At 38.8% G+C, this 22,553-nt stretch overlaps 1 protein-coding gene across 13 annotated transcripts in view; it reads left to right on the top strand.

Annotated features, from left to right (window-relative positions):
• Positions 1-22,553, top strand: part of Dys (Dystrophin) — a 1,130,370-nt gene that overhangs the window by 166,034 nt on the left and 941,783 nt on the right. For 11 of the 13 annotated variants that reach the window (XM_067758240.1, XM_067758241.1, XM_067758256.1 and 8 more), the window contains 9 exons: positions 679-4,335; positions 4,403-4,717; positions 4,789-5,094; positions 7,086-7,588; positions 7,657-7,744; positions 14,691-15,872; positions 16,012-16,256; positions 16,322-16,489; positions 19,041-19,230. In XM_067758240.1, the coding sequence (XP_067614341.1) occupies positions 679-4,335; positions 4,403-4,717; positions 4,789-5,094; positions 7,086-7,588; positions 7,657-7,744; positions 14,691-15,872; positions 16,012-16,256; positions 16,322-16,489; positions 19,041-19,230 (6,654 nt within the window). The remainder of the gene's footprint in view (positions 1-678; positions 4,336-4,402; positions 4,718-4,788; positions 5,095-7,085; positions 7,589-7,656; positions 7,745-14,690; positions 15,873-16,011; positions 16,257-16,321; positions 16,490-19,040; positions 19,231-22,553) is intronic. The other 2 variants (XM_067758266.1, XM_067758279.1) reach the window with 1 other exon arrangement.

Below are 22,553 nucleotides of genomic sequence, written 5' to 3'. Positions count from 1 at the left end.
CACGTCTTTTACCGCCAGCAATCTGGCACAGGCATAATAAATTGACTTGCCTAACTCACGTTCACCGTGCTGGAAAAAAGATGGTATGGCTCAGTGTTTAATTGAGAAGAGTATTGGTCTTCGGCTGATTTGTGGTTGTACTTTCAACTAAGCCTTGAAGAAAAGCTCGCGTAGCTCTCGTATGTATATAGATAATCATAAAGCCAGACCTCTGTCAATATGTCGACAGCTGCGTGGAGTATTATCATATCTCGGCTTACTGCTCAAAAATGCACCAACTCAAAATTTGTTTCAAAAACATCCTATGTTGTTATTGTTGCAGCGATAAAGACGCTCCCCGAAGGTCCGGTACGTCTCTGTAACAAGCACTATTAAGGCACTAGCCCGACCATCTCGGAAAATGCTCTATCTTAGGATTCGGTTCAAGCACGCCCTATCTATCATCAAAATGTATTGAACTTATGCTCAGATTGGGAATTTTCGAAACGAATTCTGAGTAAGGGTGTTCTTCAATCGAATTATGGGATAGGTCGTTTTTTTAAAAGCAGCCCAGATACGCTGATATTCCACTCAGCAGTCGATGTGCAACTTATCACTAACAACAATTACATCTCTTAAAAACAACCAATTTGTTTGTAAATATTTCTTTTTATTTTTTTTTATTTCAATATCATACAGAAACCGGAAAGGGGTCGCATGCGCGTACATCACATCAACAACATCAATAAAGTCACGCAAGTAATGCAAGAGCATGGCATCAAATTAGTGAATATATCAAGTGATGACATAGTCGCTGGCAATCCCAAATTAACGCTTGGCCTCATCTGGCTTATAGCGCTCGAGTTCAATGGTCAAAATCTAGTCAAGAGTAAATCTTGTAATGGTGTGGAGAAATCATTGCTTGCATGGGCGCGTCAATTCACAAAACCCTACGGTTTACAATTACATGATTTCTCGAGTAGTTGGGCTGATGGACGCGCTTTTCTTATGATACTCAAAGCACATCTCGACGATATCGATTTGAGTGCAGCGTTAACGCAACACCCGCTATCACGCCTCAAAACTGCATTCGATTTAGCACATAAATATTTTAAAATAGAAAAACTACTCGATCCCGAAGATGTGCATACACACAAACCCGATAATAAATCGATACAAATGTATGTAATGTGTTTGTATCATGCAATGGAATCGTTACGTAATCGCGACCGTATCGATAGCGCTGGTGAGACGGTGATATTCGATGAGAAAGCGCAAGAAGCACAATCCACAAACATTACTGATCTCGATGAGGTGCCTTTAGGTAGTGCTGAAGAGGTATTCTCCGATGTGAGTAGCACGCCACAGAGTGGTTCGGATGCAATAAAGTCTGCTAAGTATAGTAGCGAAACAATGCACGGCATTATGGATATCGTGGGTATGGAGAATGAGAGTAAACCGCTAGATTATTTGCGCATGACCCAAGACAAATCACGCCCTATTAGCACAGCGACAAATGCATCCGTTGAGATAACTAGCTACCAGGCAGCATTGGAGGCGGTGCTCACTTTATTGCTAGAAGATGAGCAATTACTCTCACGTGAGTTGCCGCAACCCAGTGACTTTCAAAGTGCAAAGCTGCAGTTTCATGAAAATGAAAATTTTATGCTTAAACTAACCGAACATCAACAATATGTTGGCGAAGCGCTTGAAGAGGGTTCAAATTTGATTAACGAATCACAAAAGAGCACAGGTCTTACGACCGAAGATCAAAATGAAATACGTCAACAAATGGTGCTGCTCAATGAACGTTGGGAAACACTGCGTTTGCAAGCACTTGACGTGCAAGCTAAAATATTGGCGCGCTTAGCTGAATTTCAAACGCAACAAATCGATAAGTTGCGTCTCTTTCTTACCAACGTTGAAGATCGCATATCGCATATGACAAATATTGGACCAAGTTTGCCTGCTGTGCAACAACAAATTGCCGAAGCGCATCAACTAAAAGACGACCTAAACAATCAGCAAGCATTGGTCGATAGTTTGAGTAATATGGTTGTTATAGTCAATGATGAATCGGGCAATTTTAATGATGTGGAAGATAAGCTATCAGCGCTGGGCGAACGTTGGTCGCATGTGTCCAAGTGGAGTGATTTGCGCATGGAAAAATTGCAACAGTACAAATGTATCTATCGCTGGTTGGATACGCGCGAGCAAGATCTAAAAACGATGGAGAGTAAGGATGTAATTGATCTTGGTGGTATTACAAAACGCATGAATGATCTAAACTATTGTGCGAAAGATTTGTTTGAGCTAGAGCGCTATCTGATCGATTTGCGACAAATGGTGGCAGCCTCGCTGCAAGAAGGTGACGATCAGGGTGAGCGCGTGCTTATGCAGTTGGAGAGTTTTGAAGATCGCTTGGATGCGCTAAAGCAAATCGTTGAGGTACAAACTGATCGTATAGAGGCTAAAGGTTTCAAATTCGGACGTAATCGCGCTTCATACGATGATAGTCGCGTTGTGCGTCCGGATGGTTGGACTGACTTCCAAATGCTTATCAGATTTGGTGAAGGTAGCGAAAGCGCGCAAGCGGAAGATGAGAATAACGACGTTATAGCAACGCTTTACGAAGAAGAGTCGCCACAGGGTAATAAGAAACGCAAACTGCGCAACTCTAACAATTTTTATCAGCTCACCGGACGCATAATAGAAATGTTCAACTTTCTTGATGATTGTGAAAGTCGTTTGCACAGTGTGCAACGCCAAAGTTTGCGCAATCAAAGTGAAATATTGATTACACTCGAAAAGGAGATGGCGAAGCGCGCAACAACGAGCAATGAGCTCAAAGCGCTCTATGAAGTTTGCGAGCAAGAAGATATCAAACGCCATATGATCAAAGAAGCGACAAAAATAAAACAGATAGATGAACGCTATGCCGAGCTCATAAAACGCGTCGACGAACAAAAATCTGTGACAGCGCAAATAATTGCGAAAGAGAAGTTCTACAATATCTTGACAGGTTTCAAATTAGTGCTCGCTGACTCGCGTGACTGGTACAAACAGCATTCGCTCACAGCAAGTAAGTCTGATTTGGAGCAACGCCTAAGTCACATGGAATCATTGAGTGTTGAGATTACGGATGCCAAAGAGATAACGGCAACGCTAGGCGCAGAACTTTGCGAATGGAAAGAAGATTTCAATATTTTCTACGAAAGTTGGAATGATATGAAACGCGCAATAATAACGCTCATACAAGAGAAAGGTGGACTTGATGAGCTTAATCAGCGGCTGCAACATTTAGAGGATTTTATGTCGAAGGTGGCGGGTGTAAAGGTGGTCGTTACCGAACTTGAACCAATGCAGCAACAGCAAAAGCACTTAAATGCGCTTGTTGAGGAATTGGAGATTTTGAGAGAGGATTATGAGTACGTGTGTGAACGGCGTCCCGATGTGATAGGCACTGAGTTTGTTGAGAATTGGGCGAAAATACCCGAACAGCTTAATGAGCGCGTTATCAAACAAACAACAGCGATTGAAAATCTTAATCACTTCAACGCCGAGTACAATGATATATTGAATGTATTGCGCAAGCTTGAGGCGAAATTTAAACGCGACGATATCGAAGGTGCAGAGCAGTCGCTAACACAGAATGAGCAAACGCCAGCTGTGGGTGATAGTAATCGTCTAAATATGGAACTACGTAAAATTGAAATTGATGTGATGAGCGCGCGTAATTTTTGTGAGGTACTCATCAAAGATGCAGAGCCGACGCATCGTGAGCATTTGCTAGCGCAAATTAAAGAGCTTAATGAATTTTTTACAAAAGTGCAAGATTTGCACAAAGGGCAAGCGCTAAAACGTACGCAAGTACTCGATAAAGCTGAAGATATTTTTAAGAGTTTGACGAAAACTGAAGTGTGGCTTAACGAACTTGAGCGGAATACGCCGAAAACTGCAATCTCCGAGATTAACAACTCAAATGAGCTCTTTCAAATAAAGAGTAAATTTCAAACACTCAAAGAGACATGCGAGCGTGAATCGGTGAGTTTTCGTGAGCTGAATGATTTTGGTGGTGAATTGTTGCTGCAAATGGATGAGCTCAAGACAACGGGTGAACAAGTGGATAGCAAGTATGCACAGTTACCAAAGAAGTTTACGCGCTTGAGTGCGCGCTGGACTGAGGTCACTTCGTTGGTGTATGCCAAGACAGCGCTACTGGAGCATATTTCAACGCAATTGGGTGAGTTCAAAAAGTTTATGGTTTCCGAAACGGGATATTTGGATCGTTTGGAGAATAAAATAGGTAGCACGCCAGAGAATGCGGACGCAGAAGAGATCATTGAGGAACTGGATGTAAGTGGCAATTCTGTTTACTAAAATTTCTAGCGCACTTTCATAAATTCTTTAATAAAAATTTCAGGATCTCGAGAATGTGCTGCGCGCCCACTCCAACGAATGGCTGGATAAAATTCAAGAAATTGGCAATGAGCTAATTGAACATGAATTTATGGCAAGTTCGATACGCGCTGAAATCGATGGTATTGTGGAACGTTGGACAAAGTTACAGTTACTTGCTAAACAACGTACCGAAATACTGGAGAAGGAGGTTAGTGAAGCTGAACGATCTGAAAAAAGTATTGTACAATTTGAGGCGTGGTTAAATGGCGTCGATGAAATACTCAGCGAACATTTGGAGAATGATGTGACCATTGAGGATCTACCCGATGACTTTCAGGTAAATAGTTAAGGTCTCGCTTCACTTAAGTCAGACAAAGTAGTACATTTATCTCTGTCATTTAATTTCAGCGCTTGGTTAAAGAATTCGAACAGAAACAAAGCTGTTTTCCGGAAATCGATGAACTTATTGCGGAGCATACACGCAATGGTAAAATTGAAGCTGCCAATCGTTTGCAGGAGAAACTGAATCTTATGGAAATGCGCTTTAAGGCGTGTCAGCTAAAGTTGAACAAATGTACAGCGCCACAGCAGGCCTATGAGAGTCGCTTGAATCGTGCAGTAGCTGAGTTACGTGCTGTCGAGCATTCAACATTGGTATTGGATGTGGCTTCGGCGGGGCCGAGCACGGTTCAGGGGCAGTATCAGAAATGTGTGGTAAGTTTAAAATATATCATTGCTGAAAGTTAAAAATTGGTTTGAGTTAAACCTTGGACCCTGTGTCGAATATTTGCAAAACCGATTTCAAATCTGCATTCCGTTTGTCATATATATCGTTTAAAACTACAGCAAACGAAAATGGTTATAAATCCTTCAATATCGTTTTTGGATTAGGAACCTGTGTAGTCTATTGCCGGGTATATTACGTATCAGTCAGATTATATTACTGTCCTAGGGCTCGAATTTCCTATATGAATCTGTAGGTGTTACAAACGACGGTTTAAATTATCATTCATCCACAGCCAGGTGTTTTACATAGAACCAGTTTTAGAACATGCCCAAACGAATAACTGCCCGAAATGTGACTTGCTGGGGACGAGTTACAAAGTAAGGAAAGGAAAGATAACTCTCACCACCATTTAGTAAACGTGGTCTGCATCTACTTTAGTTCTCACATACATCAACTTCGATGTAAGAAAAAGAACCGCGAATCATCCAGTCTACTTATTTCTTCGTGCCTCATTTTGAGTAGCTTACATTTGCGTCTGTTTCCAAGACGTTTTCCTGCCATGCCCATTCTTTACCGACCCTCAACGTCTCTCCATAATTTAATAGTACTCCTAACTCAGGCACCATATAACAAGATGCTTGCGCTCTATATCTTTCACGACAAGGACCTCAATGACAATAAATCGCATACAGTGTTGTGCAAAATATTTTCAAATGGCTTGAGCAGCTACCGAATTTGGACAATTCCCACAATGAGCAGTTTTTTGTTTGCCATTAACTCGCATTTTAGGAGTCCAAGGGCTGCTATCTTAACAGAGTTCTTGGTTCTTTCGATTGGATCATAAGTATGTATGTAGTAGCATATGTTTTCCACAATACAGTATATAATTTACTGATTTTTATTCCCATAACTCACTATTCAGGATACCTTTCACTGTTCAATAGCTCATAATTGAAACCGGCGTATTGAATCCAGTCAGTTTTTAGAGGGTGTAATTAGCGCCTATTACGCACCAAATTACCGGCTAAGTCGTATTTCAATCACTGAATGATAAGTCTGTTTTCACAAAGTTGCTTTGGTGATTCAGCTTTACTTAGCGAAGTACTAAAAAAAAGTACTTAAAAAAGAGAGAAAAATGTTTCTTTTCGCTACTAATTAGCGACAAATACGCGGAAAAATACCAGTTGAGTCACATTTCGTTCAGTGTAATATAGTTCAGTCTATACGAGTGTGCTTCGCTGACTTCACGTGAACCTAGCGAGGCAGCAAAAAAACAACACTATTAACGAATGTTTTCTCTTTGCACCTAATTAGCGAATAATGTGCGACAAAATCCGCGATCTATTAATTCTTTTACACGCCGAAGGTGCTGCGCTAACTTCGCGTTCATTTTTCAAGTTCATTACTATAGTGAACACGCAAGAAATTTCGGATTAGGCAAATGAGTCTTTATACGCGTCTTATTGTATTCGTTGTTGTCGTTGTTGTTGTTGTTGTAGCGATAAGGTTGCTCCCCGAAGGCTTTGGGGAGTGTTATCGATGTGATGGTCCTTTGCCGGATACAGATCCGGTACGCTCCGGTACCACAGCACCATTAAGGTGCTAGCCCGACCATCTCGGGAACGATTTATGTGGCCACATTAAACCTTCAGGCCATCCCCTCCCTCCCCACCCCCAAGTTTCATGAAGAGCTTGGGGTCGCCAGAGCCTCGTCTGTTAGTGAAACAGGATTCGCCGCGGATAGGTTAGGTTGACAATTAGGTTTGGAGAAGCTATATATTGCGCTGGCAACCTGAGGGGTTGCGCTACACACCCCTTGAATCTGGTATTTTAGTCGCCTCTTACGACAGGCATACCTACCGCGGGTATATTCTTACCCCCTTACCCGCTGGGGGTATTGTATTCGTGTGTATTATCCGTTACTCTTATGTTACTATTGAACTTTATTTCTAACACCATCCATTTCTTCATTTTTCAGCAAATTTATCGCACACTCTCCGAAATTAAACCAGAAATTGAGAGCACCATCAAAACGGGACGTAAAGTGTGCGAAGATAAATTTACGCGTTCACCCAAACAGCTGAGTCAACGCATTGATGCGCTAAAACATCTCTACAATGCGCTTGGCGAAAATGTTACACAATCTAAAGTATTTCTTGAAACATTACTTAAATTGGCGCATAAATTGGACGAATGTTTCGATAATGCGGACCAATTGATAAGACGTTTCGAATCGCCAAAAGATATGCAAGATCGTAATTCAGGCTTCTTAGAATTTGAAGATCTACTGCAGCATTGCGAAGATTTATATGATGAATATAGTAAATCCTGTGATCAAACATGCATGGAAGATACGCGTCAAAGGATTGATGAGCTGAAGAGGATTTACTTAAAGCTAACGAGCGCTGATGTGATTAAACGTTTAACTGAAATGAAATCGACGCTACAAAATTTGGACAATATATCACCGGAAACGTTGAGGTAAATTTAGATCTGCGATGTTGTGCAGTACTTCTCTCTAACTTTCCTTTCCACTTATCCCATTTCAGAGCCATGGAGCATGAGCTTAAACAAATAAATACACCATCAAATCAGGAAATAGTAAAACTGCAACAACAAGTAATTGCTATTGTAGTGGTATGTAATTTATAATACCTATTTGTAATTTTGCTAATGTTACATACATACCTACGTACTGTAACATATCACAACTTTCTCTGTAAATACTTTCATTTCTTGCTTTAATTTTTTCATTTGCTTTTGAACTAACGCTTAATTTTTCATATCAGTGGTGCACTCGAGAGCTTTGGAAAACTGTTCGGCGTTCATACACATATCGTGTGAGCACAGTGACATATATTCAGTAAGACAAGTAGGCAGTCAGTTTTAGCTTGTATTTCAAGCAGTAAACATCTCATGCGTCAATGCTATGCTCAAACCATCTCCATGAAAACCAGAGATGTCCTCGAGAGCTTCATTTAAATATCGTGAGCGCAGCAACAGAGATTCAGAAAATAAAGCAACCATTCAGTAGGGCTGATTCCATTCCACACGGCGTCCACAGACCACAACCACAATAAAGAAAAGCTTGACGACAACCGTAGCCAAGCATTGACTTTTTGATTACTTTGAACGCGGCAGCCACCAATATAAATTAAAGCAAACAGTAGCGAACAAATTTGAAAAAAAAAAACATGAACTATATTTAAAGAACGCCCAAAAGAATGATTTTAAGCTTTTATTATCTGCTGTTTACTACTATTTTAGTTTTTATTGACAAAATAAAAAGGACGCCACTGACTGTCGTTTCCCAAAAAAAGAATTGGGTTTAATCTGGCTACAACGGCTTTTGTGATTGATTGTTGTGCTGCTATGTCGCGCCGAAAATATCGACTCTAATAAGAACATGTTTAAAAATAATTTGACAGCTGTCGTTTCGTAGCCGCCGTCGTGAATGTAATCAGGCCTAGTGTTCGCTTGTACCTCAAGCAGTCATAATCTCATGCGTAAATTCTATGCTTAAGAATTCTCCATGTACACACATACTATTATAAAAAATTTGCGTTGTGCACCATTGTTCTATATGGCTGTGTACTTTATATGTATGTATGTGCTTGAGTTTGAGTGTGCTTGTAATGTGTGGTTCCTTTTTATACTCAGTTGAGCAGAGCTCACAGAGTATATTAACTTTGATTGGATAACCGTTGGTTGTACAGGTATGAAAGAATCGAGATAGATATAGACTTGCATATATCAAAAACGTCAGTATCGATAAAAAAATTGATTGAGCCATGTCCGTCCGTCCGTCCGTCTGTCCGTTGAGGTATCTTGATGAAACTTGGTATGTAGGTTCTTGAGCACTCATATCAGATCGCTATTTAAAATGAACGATATCGGATTATAACCACGCCCACTTTTTCGATATCGAAAATTTCGAAAAACCGAAAAAGTGCGATAATTCATTACCAAAGACTGATAAAGCGATGAAACTTGGTAGGTGATTTGAACTTATGACGCAGAATAGAGAATTAGTAAAATTTTGGACAATGGGCATGGCACCGCCCACTTTTAAAAGAAGGTTATTTAAAAGTTTTGCAAGCTGTAATTTGGCAGTCGTTGAAGATATCATGATGAAATTTGGCAGGAATGTTACTCTTATTATTATATATATGCTTAATAAAAATTGGCAAAATCGGAGAACGACCACGCCCACTTTAAAAACAATTTTTTCCTAAGTTCCAATTTTAACAAAAAAATTAATATCTTTACAGTATATAAGTAAATTAGGTCACCATTCGACTCCAGTAATGATATGGTGCAATGAAATACAAAAATAAAAGAAAATTTCAAAATGGGCGTGGCTCCGCCCTTTTTCATTTAATTTGTCTAGGATACTTTTAATGCCATAAGTCGAACAAAAATTTACGAATCCTTGTGAAATTTCATAGGGGCTTAGATTCTTGGACGGTAACTGTTTTCTGTGAAAAAGGACGAAATCTGTTGAAGCCACGCCCAGTTTTTATACACAGTCGACCGTCTGTCCTTCCGCTCGGCCGTTAACACGATGACTTGAGCAAAGATCGATATATCTTTACTAAACTCAGGTCACGTACTTATCTGACCTCACTCAAGTTCTGCAGGGCGAAATAAAAAGCCCTTGGAATCTTGGCAGGAATACTTTTCGTGGTATTACATATATAAATAAATTAGCGGTACCCGACAGATGATGATCTGAGTCACCCTGGTCCACATTTTGGTCGATATATCGAAAACGCCTTCACATATACAACTACCACCACCCCTTTTAAACCCCTCATTAATACCTTTAATTTGATACCCATATCGTTCAAACACATTATAGCGTTACCCCTGGTCCATCTTTATGGCGATATATCGAAAAGGCTGTAGATGCCTGTAGAACTAAGGCCCACTCCCTTTTAAAATACTCATTAACACCTTTCATTTGATACCCATATCGTACAAACAAATTCTAGGGTTACCCTAGGTTCATTTTCCTACATGGAGATCTTCCCTTATTTTGTCTCCATAGCTCTCATCTGAGTATGTAATGTTCGGTTACACCCGAACTTAGCCTTGTGTTAATGTCACTGTAAATGTGCTGCATGTTGTGCGTGCTTTCATTCATTGGTATTTTTCCATTTCATTTTATAAGAAATAACCTAGCAATTTAGTTATTCAGTAAATCCTTAACTCCTGCCTGTATTTATTCACGCACACGTATATATTGCACCATTTGCTTTTGAGCTTAATCATATTAAATTTGTAGATTTCATAACTACATGTACGAATATTTCTCATTTGCCTTGTTGTCTCCTCATATATTAATATTTACAGTAGCGCACAGAAAACTAGCAGTGACAATTTATATCACATTTCGGTAATAAGCTCTTTTTTTCTATTTGCGTTGGTTTGGGAAATAACTTCTGTGAACCTTGTAACTGAAGTTATGCAAATCAATCTAAAAACCTTTTTCGAAAAAATTCGAAAAAAAGTCGACAGTTTGCTAATTTTTTTTTAATATGTAGTTTTGTAGCCAGTCAAAGTTTAGTCAACAAAGGTCTCTCAAAATTCGCGCTAGTTTTTGCAAATTTGTTCCAGATTTTTCTTCCTACAAAGTGCGAAAGTTTTTTTTTTTTAACAGGGAACACAATTTTGAACACATTTTGAAAAAAATGTTAAAAGTCAGTGCGAATTTTGAGACTACTTTAACTTGTATTCGTTAGACAAGAATTGATTGGCCTACAAAACTGCGCTTTCAAAAAACAAAAAAAAAAAAAACAATCAGAGTACTCCAAAACAAACAAATTTCGAAACTTTTGAAAATCTTCCGATTTCTTTCGAAAACGTTTTTTCATATTGGTTTGCATATTTCCAGTTACAAAATTCACTGATGTGTTTTGTTAAAATATCGCAAATAATAAGAGAAGATTTAAGTTGTCGAAATAGCCACTGCTATTTTTCTGTTCACTACTGTATTTAATTCTGCCTTGTAAAGTTAAGACATTTACTTTTTTTCGTAATTAACTGTCTATCCATCTGTTATCTTATTTAAGTTCACATCTACAATGTTGAATAAAACAAAATCACCGAAAATCCTTTCGGAACACTTTTCTCAATAAAATTTCCAGAGTAAAATCTAGGATGTTAAATTTTTTTTGTTCAAGAAAAACATGCCTGGTAGTTGAAAGAAATTGAAATAATTGGATAATATGTATAACCTTTGTTCTGACCGAAAACTGGTTTGCCTACATTCCCCTTTTCTCTCTCTATACCATTTCGGTCTACTATAACCTACAGTTTTCTTTTTGATATTGTCCATCAATTATTCCATGTATCTGACTCCGACTCTCACTCCCACTCCCCACTCTTATATGGACTCTGTATAGTAAATTTTGGATGCTTCAAATAATTGTGGCAAAGTGAATATAGTTTTTTTTTTAATAAGGGGCGTTGCACTGCCTACTTAAAAATAAAAAAGTTTAATTTAATTTAAAAAAGTTTCATTTAATTAAAAAAGTTTCATTTCATTTAAAAAAAGTTTCATTTGTTTTGAAAAAAGTTTAATTTGATTTGAAAAAAGCTGAAAAGATGAATTTAAAAAAAGTTTTCTTTGATTTGAAAAAAATTTCATTTTACTTGAATAAGTTTAAATTTGATTTGTAAAAGGTTTCATTTAATATGAAGAATGTTTCATTTCATATGAAAAGCGTTTCATTTGCCTTGAAAAAAGTTTAATTTGATTTGAAAAAAGTTTCGTTTGATTTGAAAAAAGTTTTATTTTATTTTAAAAAAGTTTCATTGGACTTGAAAAATGTTTCATTTGATTTGAATAAGTTTAAATTAGATTTGAAAAAGGTTTCATTTGATATGAAAAACATTTGACTAGAAAAAAGTTTAATTTGATCTGAAAAAAGTTTCGTTTGATTTGAAAAAATTTGATTTGATTTGAAAAAAGTTTCATTTGATTTGAAAAAAGTTTCATTTGATTTGAATAAGTTTAAATTAAGAATGAAAAAGATTGCATTTCATATGAAAAACATTTAATTTGAATTGCGAAAAGTTTAATTTGATTTGAAAAGAATTTTTTTGATTTGAAAAAAGTTTAATTTGACTTGAAAAAAGTTTAATTTGATTTGAAAAAGTGCGTTTGATTTGAGAAAAATTTTAATTGATTTGCTAAAGTTTCATTTTATTTGAAAAAAGTTTCATTGGACTCAGGCATGCTTAACGAACGAAACGATATCATTTCGTTACGATAATGACTTCGTTTCGTTTATTAACGTTAAGAACGTTAATTTGACGATCTTAACGTTAATAAACGAAACGAAGTGACTTCGTTTCGTTTATTAGCGTTGATTATCGTAACGAAATGATATCGTTTCGTTCGTTAAGCATGCCTGATTGGACTTGAAAAAAGTAAAAAAAAAAATTACTTTGAAATAAAAAAAAATTCATTTGATTTGAAAAAATTTCGTTCGATTTAAAAATGAAAAATTATTTTATTTAAAAATTTCATTTGACTTGAAAAAAAGTTTAACTTGAATTGAAGAAAGTTTAATTTGATTTGAAAAAAGTTTAATTTCATTTGAAAACACATTCATATGACCTCATTTTATTTGACTTGAAAAATATTTAGATTCATTTTAAAAAAGTTGCGTTTGACTTAAAAAAACTAATTTAACTTAAAAATGCTATGTATATATATATATCTTTTTACTTATACTATATTGTGTACATTGTATATAATTATTATATTGATATTCTGACATAATTCTGCCGTCCTAGTACAGACTGAATATCTGCATTTTTTCGAAAAAAAAGTATTTATATAAATAAAATGTGAACTTTTTGTTTGCAGCGGGTTAGGATGCTTAGAATATACTCGCAGCAGGTATGCCTGTCGTAAGAGGTAACTAAAATATGAAACTGATTCAAGTGGTTGTGTAGCGCAACCCTTTCAAGGAGATTGCCAGCTTAATATATAGCTTCTCCAACCCAGTTGTCAGCCGCACCTACCCGTGGCGAATCCTGTTTCTTTAGCAGCCGAGTCTCTGACGACACCAATCTCGTCATGGAGCTAGGTTGGAAGGGTGGGATGGCCTAGAAGGTTCAATATGAACATATTAAATAGTTCCAGAGATGGTCGGGATTATGCCCTAATGGTGATTGCTACCGGAAACGTATCGGATCTATATCCGGCAAAAGACCATCAACATCGACAAACCGGGGAGTATCCTTATCGCTACAACAACAAAAACAACAACAACAATAATATCGCACTCAAGTTGTATTTTACCAATTTATTTAATATAAGAATTAACTTTGTGGGAAATATACTAAAACGTTACTTTCTCAGTTTCAGTTGGAATGTAGATACTCATATTCTTTATTATGACGGTAACATTGTAATTTAAAATTCACCAATAACCACTGATATATGTACACTTATTTATATAATTCACACAGCAAATCCCATTAGACATCTGAAAATTAATACTGAGACTCATATAATCATCCCATTGTAAATTAACGCTTAAAAAAACCTTAAAAATAAATTTAAGAAACCGCATCACCTTCATCCTCAAAGCCAATCACCGTATCACTATAAAATTTAAATGGAAACATTTGTTGGTGTCATTTTAGTGTATATTACTTGTATAATAACTGTTTATCAACTTACGAAACGTATTGCAAAATAGCCTTATTTTTTATATGTATATACATCTACATTTACGCGTATAAACAAAACGCTTATCGTCACTTATATAATGTTTAGAAGGCCCATCTAGCGGCCATAATTAAAAAATCGTGTTTAAAAGAACTCGCTACAAAATGGGTTGTGCTCATAGTGTATAACCTAGAACTGAGTTGGTTGAGAACAGTGTAGAAATAAAATGGAGAGACACATTTCAGTTGGAGCTTGGTATAATGCATACTGAAATTTAGCGTTACTGCGCAACAATTTTATAAGTGTAGATGAAGCTATGCACTTGGCAGTCCATATAAAGTTTAGGTGCATATATATATACATGTAAAAAAAAACACTGCTAATATTAAACACTTTTGTAGAGTTTACTTTTGGAATGGGTGCTAAATAAGCTTTAGGCTTTAAATGTTGACTGCTTACGGCCATGGAATTAAACGACGCTTTAATAAACGTATTTTAAATATTTCAGAATTCCACACCAATTGATAACTATTAAGCATTTCATAAAGTAATTCGAAAGAAAATTTTATGATATTTTAAAATTGGTAGTATGAAATATGCTTTGGGTTTGTAGCTAAGCGTTTTAGTACTCAACTTTTATTCGAAACCAGCAAAATCTATTGTTTAAAACAAAATTGACCTAAAATATAAGTCTCCAATTTTGTAGACTTTTTTTGGAGATTTTCAGGTTTTGCATTTTTTATTCATTCGTACTCAACTTTTATTCAAACCCGGCAGAATTTATTGTTTAAAACAAAATTGACATAAAATATAAGTTTCCAATTTTGTAGACTTTTCTGGAGAGTTTGAATTTTTGCATTTTTTTCATGCACCAAAAATTACTATTTCATACAGGATTCTTTAAAATCTCGTTTCAATGAAAATTCTGAGCTGGCAAAACTTTTACCAATAAAAACAACAGCCACGTCCAAATCGAATGCAGACCAAAACTCTGATACGGAAGTAGAAATTGTAATTGTAAGCGATACAGTACGCCAACGGCGCGCACGCACACCCGGTGCGAATGATTCACAAAACTCAATGGACACGTCAGTCAAAACTGAAACACCTTCAAAAGTTACCACTGATTTCTTAACGCCAAACGATTCGCCCAATGAACAACCGATTATCGGGACACAAGTACTACCCGATGTTTTGCCGCCACAAACATTCCGCTTAGCTGAATCTAGCACACTGTTCTCACACATATCAACAGCTACGCCCATTGAAACCTCGGATAATGTACCCGCCAAACCACCGAAACGCAAAAATCGTAAAAACGAACAGCATGCTAAAATGGTAGAGATACGCGAACATAATATATCAAACGATAAAATGTCCGTGAAAAATATTGAATTTGAACCAAGAGTTGGCGAAATTATCCATACCGTAAATATATTGGAAAGTGTTGAACCATTTGTGCCTGAATATGTGGAAACAGTACAAATTGTAGATCTTTCCGAAGATTCAGACTCTTCGTTGCGCGTGGATGCCGACAGCAAAGATTTGCAACGCAGCAAAAGCAAACGTTCACTTTGTGATTCACCTAAATCACAAACACCGCTCTCACCACTACCAGATGATGTAGAGTTGCACGATGCTCAACCACTCAACTCCAGTACGCCATTTTTGCGTGTAGAGAAGCAGCGTATTTCCTTCGATGAGAAGCGTAAACGCATAGCAACGGAACGTGATATATTACGTGACTCTGAAGAAGATGATGATGAGGAGGAGCAAGCAAAAACTGCTGTGAACACAGCAGCGCATTCCGCACCAAAGCAAACAAAACGTTGGCGTCAACTTACGCTCAATTTGGATGAGGAACATACGCCCAAGAAGGCAAAGCCCAAAGATGGTATGCAGCAGCAAAAGCCGCTTAAGAGACAGAGTTTGTTGGATTCGTCAGTGCGTGATAGTTTTTATGGTGCTGACAAAGAGACAAGCTACGATTTGGAACCATTGGTTTTTTCTGACGATGAGGATATACCGAGATTCTCACTTGAAATGACACCAACATTTGATTCCGATAGTGATACGGTAAACCTTAAAGCAAAATTTAAGACTTGTTTCAAAGAAAGAAAAAAACAAGCGGCTTTTGATGATTGGCTTTCAGCTTTCGTTGGTTTAAAGAACACTTAAAACTTTTTTTTTTTCAATTTGTGTTATCTCCTTTTAGAGTCGCATTGAGACACCCGGCGCGAAGAAACCCAACTTTTTCGAAAGCAAAATTTTACCTACTTCCCCTTCATTGGATGACTCCAATATCACTCTAAAGAGTCCATATTCAGAGAGTGCGCTGAGTTTTCGTGATAATGCACCGTTAGATCAACGCGTTCAAAGTTTTGATAAAATGGCTAAATATATGATACGAAAAATGGAAGCGGCTAAAGAAAAAATCGAGAAGTGCGATGAAGGCGAAGTGTAAGTATAATTCTATAGCTTAACTCGAATCTTGTCATAAATAAAAGTCCTTGTTTTTTCTACAGCGCTATTGAAGATCTGAAGCTCTTGATTGCGCCAGATGCTGCCACGATAATATCGCAAGGTGATTCTCTGGTACTGGAGACGCATGGCAAGCAGGGTAATCTTTCTCGTTTGGTTATGAAAACTCAGATTATATTGCGTGAGAAATTCCGTGAGGTGCAACAAGCTAAGTAAGTAGGGATGAGGGAAAATGTTTCCCTTTACGCAGTTTAATGCCACTTTCAGTGGCTTCACATGTATTCAGTACCATCACCATCCCACATTCATATAGTTACCATACGGCCCCCTTTGAGCAGCGATCAGCAAGCGAATGAGAACGTACAATGCGAAAATGCAAGAAATTACTTGTATGTATTTCACTCGTGCGGCACTCACCTAACCGCGAGTGCACAACTATCTCAAACTATTTATGACCAGTTATATTTAAGTAGAAACAATTTTCGTTTGATAGTGAAGCAACCTAGTTCCTACTCCCTCCTTCGCTCAGACACATGTGTGTCCCCGCCAGGCACCTATGGGGCCAGGCCACCATATAAATTACCTGGATATACATCCACCGATTCGACAGCTGCAACTCGTTGGACATCGTTTATACAAACTACCGGTTGCTTGGAAATGGACCAACCGATTCATCATCTCTGCATTGCCAATTTACCCATCAACCGATTTTCGATCTGCGGTACGCCAGGTATTGATACCATCAACCACCAATCAACCGATTCGGAATCTACGACTCGCCGGGTATCTATTCAACCTACAACTGGTTGCCGTTCACCGAAAATCGGTCACCGTTCAACGATTACACCAGCAATCGTAAGGTGTCCGTCAACCTATACAACATTCACCGGACGCTCGATCCTACGTATGTCACCCCTTTAATTATTCAGTGGTGGTCACAGTTCCCATATAATTTTGCATCTAGATACGATTCTGCGTCACTCAAACGGTGAGTAGTAAATTGGATATTTTTGTCGTCCATTGTACGTGATGCGATATACGTAATTCAGTCCCTGACAAGCTCTGCTGCATTTTTATTGCGTTTTCGGTAAAAGTTTATCACACCGATGAAACCACGAATTTTTTACGGCATTAGCGAAGGGTCATGTAAACCCGAGTCGCAAGCGAAATTTGGAAGCGTGTGATCACCAATTTTTTCTTCATTTCTGAAGGATTATTCAAAAACATTCAACGATGTGATTTATCGAGATTCTGGTAACAAGCACCATTAAGGTACTAATCCGACCATCTCGGGAACAATTTAATATGTAGTTTTGGAAATCAGCAGAGAAAGTGATGCATGGTCTATTCTTCCTCATCCTGGCAACTTCTGCAGAGCAAGTTTATATATATGCGCCACCATCGGATCATGACCTCTGATGACATCCATCAGTACTCTCACTGCAGATTTGTTTAACTTGAGAAGGAAGATAGTTCCTTTCCTATGCAAACATGGCCATAAGGACCTTGAGACCTCGCACTCAATCGTTTGACAAACAGCAACCCTTTTGATTTAATCTCATAATCCTCAATTTTCTTCAGAAGATACTCCAGCGGTGGCTGAACAAAGCTGTACCCGTCCACTTATGCCCATTTCGGAACCTATCCTGTGCCAGGGACCCAGCAAAGGTAGACATTGATATGCGTTATTGACACCAGCGAGGCTCAACACTTCCGCACGATATCTGAATTTATAATGTTGGATCCTAATGCCTCTACATGATGATTGATACATTGGTGTCTGGGATCGTACTATCCTGGAGCAGTCCGGCTGCTCTCTCTGTGGCATAGAGTTCCACCTGGAAGACATTGCATGAGTTAGAAAGTTGGCACGATTGATTTACCCCCAGATGCTTTGAGTACATTCCAACTCCAGTTCGCTTTTCTATTTTTGAGCCGTCGGTGTAGATTGTTATGTCAGTTCCACAGTCGATGCCTTACTCTCATCCCTCTCTTGAAAGGTATCTTATTTTCTGCACCTGGGAGTCAAAAACCGCCTTGACCTGATTCTGTTTAATTACCCCGCGTCTTGTCATCTAATACAGTAACGGGCCCGTATTTGGTTGGTTTCAACATGTTGGCTTCTCTTAGTCGTAGAGCCCCTTTCGTGGCCAATTTCTGCACGGACACTTGGCGAGGCATCAAGTGAAAAATTACGTTAAACCATTCCTGATGTGCAATGCGCAATGCGCCTGACCCACCAAGGCAAGCTAGCCTTTGTACCTTTTCAACCCTATGTTGATTGCTCTTATTGTCTTTTCGAGAACCAGATTGGTTCAGTTTTTGCTGGATTTACCCCCAGCATGTTTTTGGCCCTAGAGCGTTATGTCTCATCGCGAAATGCGGCACAGCGCCGTATCCATGAGCTTGCGTATCGTTGCTCATGGCATCAAAGTTTCTAGAATTTGATTAACTACCAGTACCCAAAGTAGAGGCGATAGCACGCCACTCTGATAGATGCCTATAATAGCTATTTTACAAACAGAGCCAGCCCGCAAAGTTCCGTTTTCGACTCCAGAGCATAGAATCGATACATGCAACTATAGAGTTTTGGGTTGCATGTCGTGTAAGTGCCTCGCAGATGGCCACCGTTTAACCCTTTTGAAGACACCTTTATTGTTGATGCAGGCTGCAAAGATGTACTCCTTTCAGTTAAATGAATTCAATATTTAGTTATTTTATATTCGCCAAACTTATTACCGTCTCATTTCTATATCTTTACAGATCCAAAGTGCCTAGCGTAATACAATCCGAGAGCTCTAGCACACCGAGCCCACGTTCTACACTCGAGAAGCTAAACATTGACTTGGAAGAACTCGTCACAAAAGGTCTCAAACGTATAAATGATTTAATTGAAAAGCCATACGATAAGAAGTCAATTGATGCGCTAGAGCGACGCCTGGAGGAAATCAGCGTAAGTACTCATGATGCGCTTAAGCAGTGGCATTCAAACTTTTGATGTGTAATAACTGCAACATAAACACATAGCACATAGCACATAGCACATAGATACGCATGAATTTAAGAGAACATTTTACAATTTGTTTTGCTTCTATTTGGAGTATATATATTTTAAAGTCACCCAGTATATTGCTTTACATAGTTATACTCTATAAGATGGAGACATTTAGGGTTTCTGCCCCACATCAGGCTTTCGATTAATTCATCGGCTTGAAAACGGTAGAAATATCATGAGTTACTGGGATGGTAAATGGGGTTGCACTTGTCCCTTTCCCCGTTTGCCTTCCCCGAAAAATGGAAAATTACCAAGGTGGTCCCGCTACTAAAGCCGTAAAAACCAGCTAACAGGAGATTCTTATCGTCCGATATCACTCCTATCGCCAGTAGCCAAGACACTTGAAGGCATTCTGTTTCCCTACTTTAAGGCAAATTTGCAACTAGCTAATCATCAGCATGGCTTCAGAAAATTACACAGCACAATCACCTCGCTAAACGCCATTAGTACTCAGATAAATTGCTGATTAAATCAAAACCTCCACCATAGGACAGTACTCGTTGCGTTAGCCCTGTCAAAATCTTTTGATACGGTCAACCAGGGCACGTTACTGCAAGACCTGGAAGGTCTCGCCTTCCCCCAACTCTTAAAAGGTGGACCGCAAATTACGTGTCTGGTTGACAAGCATCGGTGCAATTCAGGAATGTAACATCCAAACCAAGAAAAATTAAACAAGGGGTGCCACAGGGCGTTGTCTTATCCCCACTTTTGTTTAACTTCTACATATCAAAGCTACCTTCACCACCAGAAGGAGTCACTATCGTTTCCTACGCCGATGATTGCACAATAATGGTCACAGGCCCAGGCCCACAGATCGATGAGCTTTGTAACAAAATAAACAGCTATCTCCCTGATCTCTCCAGTTCCTTCGCCATGCTAAACCTGACATTCGATCAGGATTTTCATTTTGGAGAGCATGCAGCCGCAATTGTAACGAAATCTCGAGCCGTAATAAAATCCTCAAATCTCTTGCTGGCAGTACTTGGAGTAAAGATAAAGAAACGCTCATTACCACTTAAAAAGCAGTTGGCCAGCCGATTGCGTGCTACGTGTCCCCGATATGATCGCAAACCTAAAGACTACACACTGGAAGAAGCTACAGGCCTGCGAAAATACCGCCCTCAGAACTGCTACGGACTGTATTCTTATGCCCTCAGAAAACCATCTACACAATGAGGCGAGAATACTCCCCATCAGGGAGAGAAATCAAATGCTAACCAAACAGTTTTTGTTGAATACCCATAAACCTGGGCATCCCAACATACATCTGCATGATGATGCTACACTGCCCATGGGCCTAAGGAGCCATCTCTGTAAGCATTATGAGGAAATACGGCACCTGAGAACACAGCCGAAGCTAAAAGCAGAAGCAGGTCCTCGGTGAAATCCACAAACAGGCGTCGAACCTCTATGCCGGGAATTGCCCGGTAAATCCAATACTTAAAGAACAATACCCAAAGCTAGCACAGGAGGAACGCAATCTTACAAGGGAACCGCGCCTCACTCTCGCTCAACTTCGATCTGGATACTGTAACAGGTTAAACTCCTACCTATCCAGAATCAACGCCGACATACAAAATGCATGCCCTGCTTGCAATGTGTCCCCCAAATGACACCAACCATCTCTTCAATTGTAATGTGGAACCAACGCCTCTAACACCCCTCTCATTTTGGTCCACCCCTGTTGAAACAGCAAGTTTCCTTGGACTCCCGTTATGGGACATTGATGACAAGTTGTGATCGGTCGCGCCTGTTGGATGGGGCGAAGCACTGCTACAACAACAACAACGAGTGGGATGGTAAATTTTATTAATTGGACGTAACAAATTAAACGGGGTTACACTAAAATAACAGCCCTTGGTCGAAAAAAAGTCCCGAGTCGCTCCGGTACATAGATCGGGCTCCCGCGGGAAGCGTTATAGGTCCGTGCTGACTCCAAGTGGCATCTTCATGGTACAAATACACACGTTTGTTAAACCACTGATATGGAATGAGCCCATTTAGTCAAACACTTTTTTCTCTTGACTCGTACATTACTTCACGGCGGCAGCTTAATATAATCTAAACTATTGAAAGTAAAATTAAATGTGACCAAACAAGCATTTTACTACCCAGAGCTAATACTAAACTCATCCCCACATTTGCTCAAAGGGTGACTACGCCCATTCATTATGAACGTCATCTTCTATGTGCAATACAAAGTTCGCAGAGTTCCGCATTCCAGTCGCATTCTGTTTATTTGGTAACTTGACTACGTAAATACTGATTGTGTGCGTATAGGGAGTTGTTCGAAAGGCGTGTGGATGGGAGAGCGAAGGGCGTAGGGTAGACTGGGAGGAAGAGTAAAAAAAAAAGTTTTTACAGCACGATACAATGTTATTTTAATGGTCCCCTCTTTTTCGGCTGCCCACTACTTGTTTGTTTATGAATGTCTTGTAGTACTCATAAACGTGCGTTCGCATGACTCTTTGTATACACAGACATACATATTATTTATGATTCTTCAGGCAACCTCTAGGAATTGTGTTGTGTATCACTTGATCTTCGTTATATTAAATTATAGCATATGGCTTCCACCGCTCGCTTTTTAAATTTTTACTCAATTTATCAAATCTCAATTTACTCAAATCATCGGCCCACTATGCCAGGGTTTGCCCGGTAAACTCCGTTCCTAAAGACAAATACCCCAAGCTTGCAGTTTAGAAAAGCAACCTCCTCAGGCAGACGCGCATCACTCTAGCTCAATTGCGATCTGGTTACTGTAATATGTTAAACTCTTACTTATCGAGAATTAACTCCGATATACCCAATGTATTTCACGCTTGTCATGTGTTCCCACACGACACCAACCCTCTTTTGAATTGCAATGTGGATCCAACGCCTCTAACACCCTTATCTCACTGATCCAACCCTGTTGAAAATGCAAGTTCCTCGACTCCCGTTAGAGGACATTGATGACTATTAGTGAGTGGTCGCACCATTTGGATGGCGCGAAGCACTGATAAAAGTTTTTGTTAATTGATGGATTAACGTCAAAATCGTACTACGCCGGAAATTGAAGTGTCAAATCATATTAAAATCGCATTAATCAGCTGATTTCCGGCTGTCAGCTGTGTGGTTCCGCCATGTAAGAATGTTAGCGACGATTTGTTATCAATGTAAATTTGCTACTAATACTAAAGGTAAACGATGATTAATCGATTTTTTATGGACGAACTATC

This window comes from Eurosta solidaginis, chromosome 1, assembly GCF_040869045.1.
Source record: "Eurosta solidaginis isolate ZX-2024a chromosome 1, ASM4086904v1, whole genome shotgun sequence".
In the NCBI taxonomy this organism is placed as follows: Eukaryota; Metazoa; Arthropoda; class Insecta; order Diptera; family Tephritidae; genus Eurosta; species Eurosta solidaginis.
Note: the sequence above shows the minus strand (reverse complement) of the source record. Positions and strands in the feature narration are given on the sequence as shown.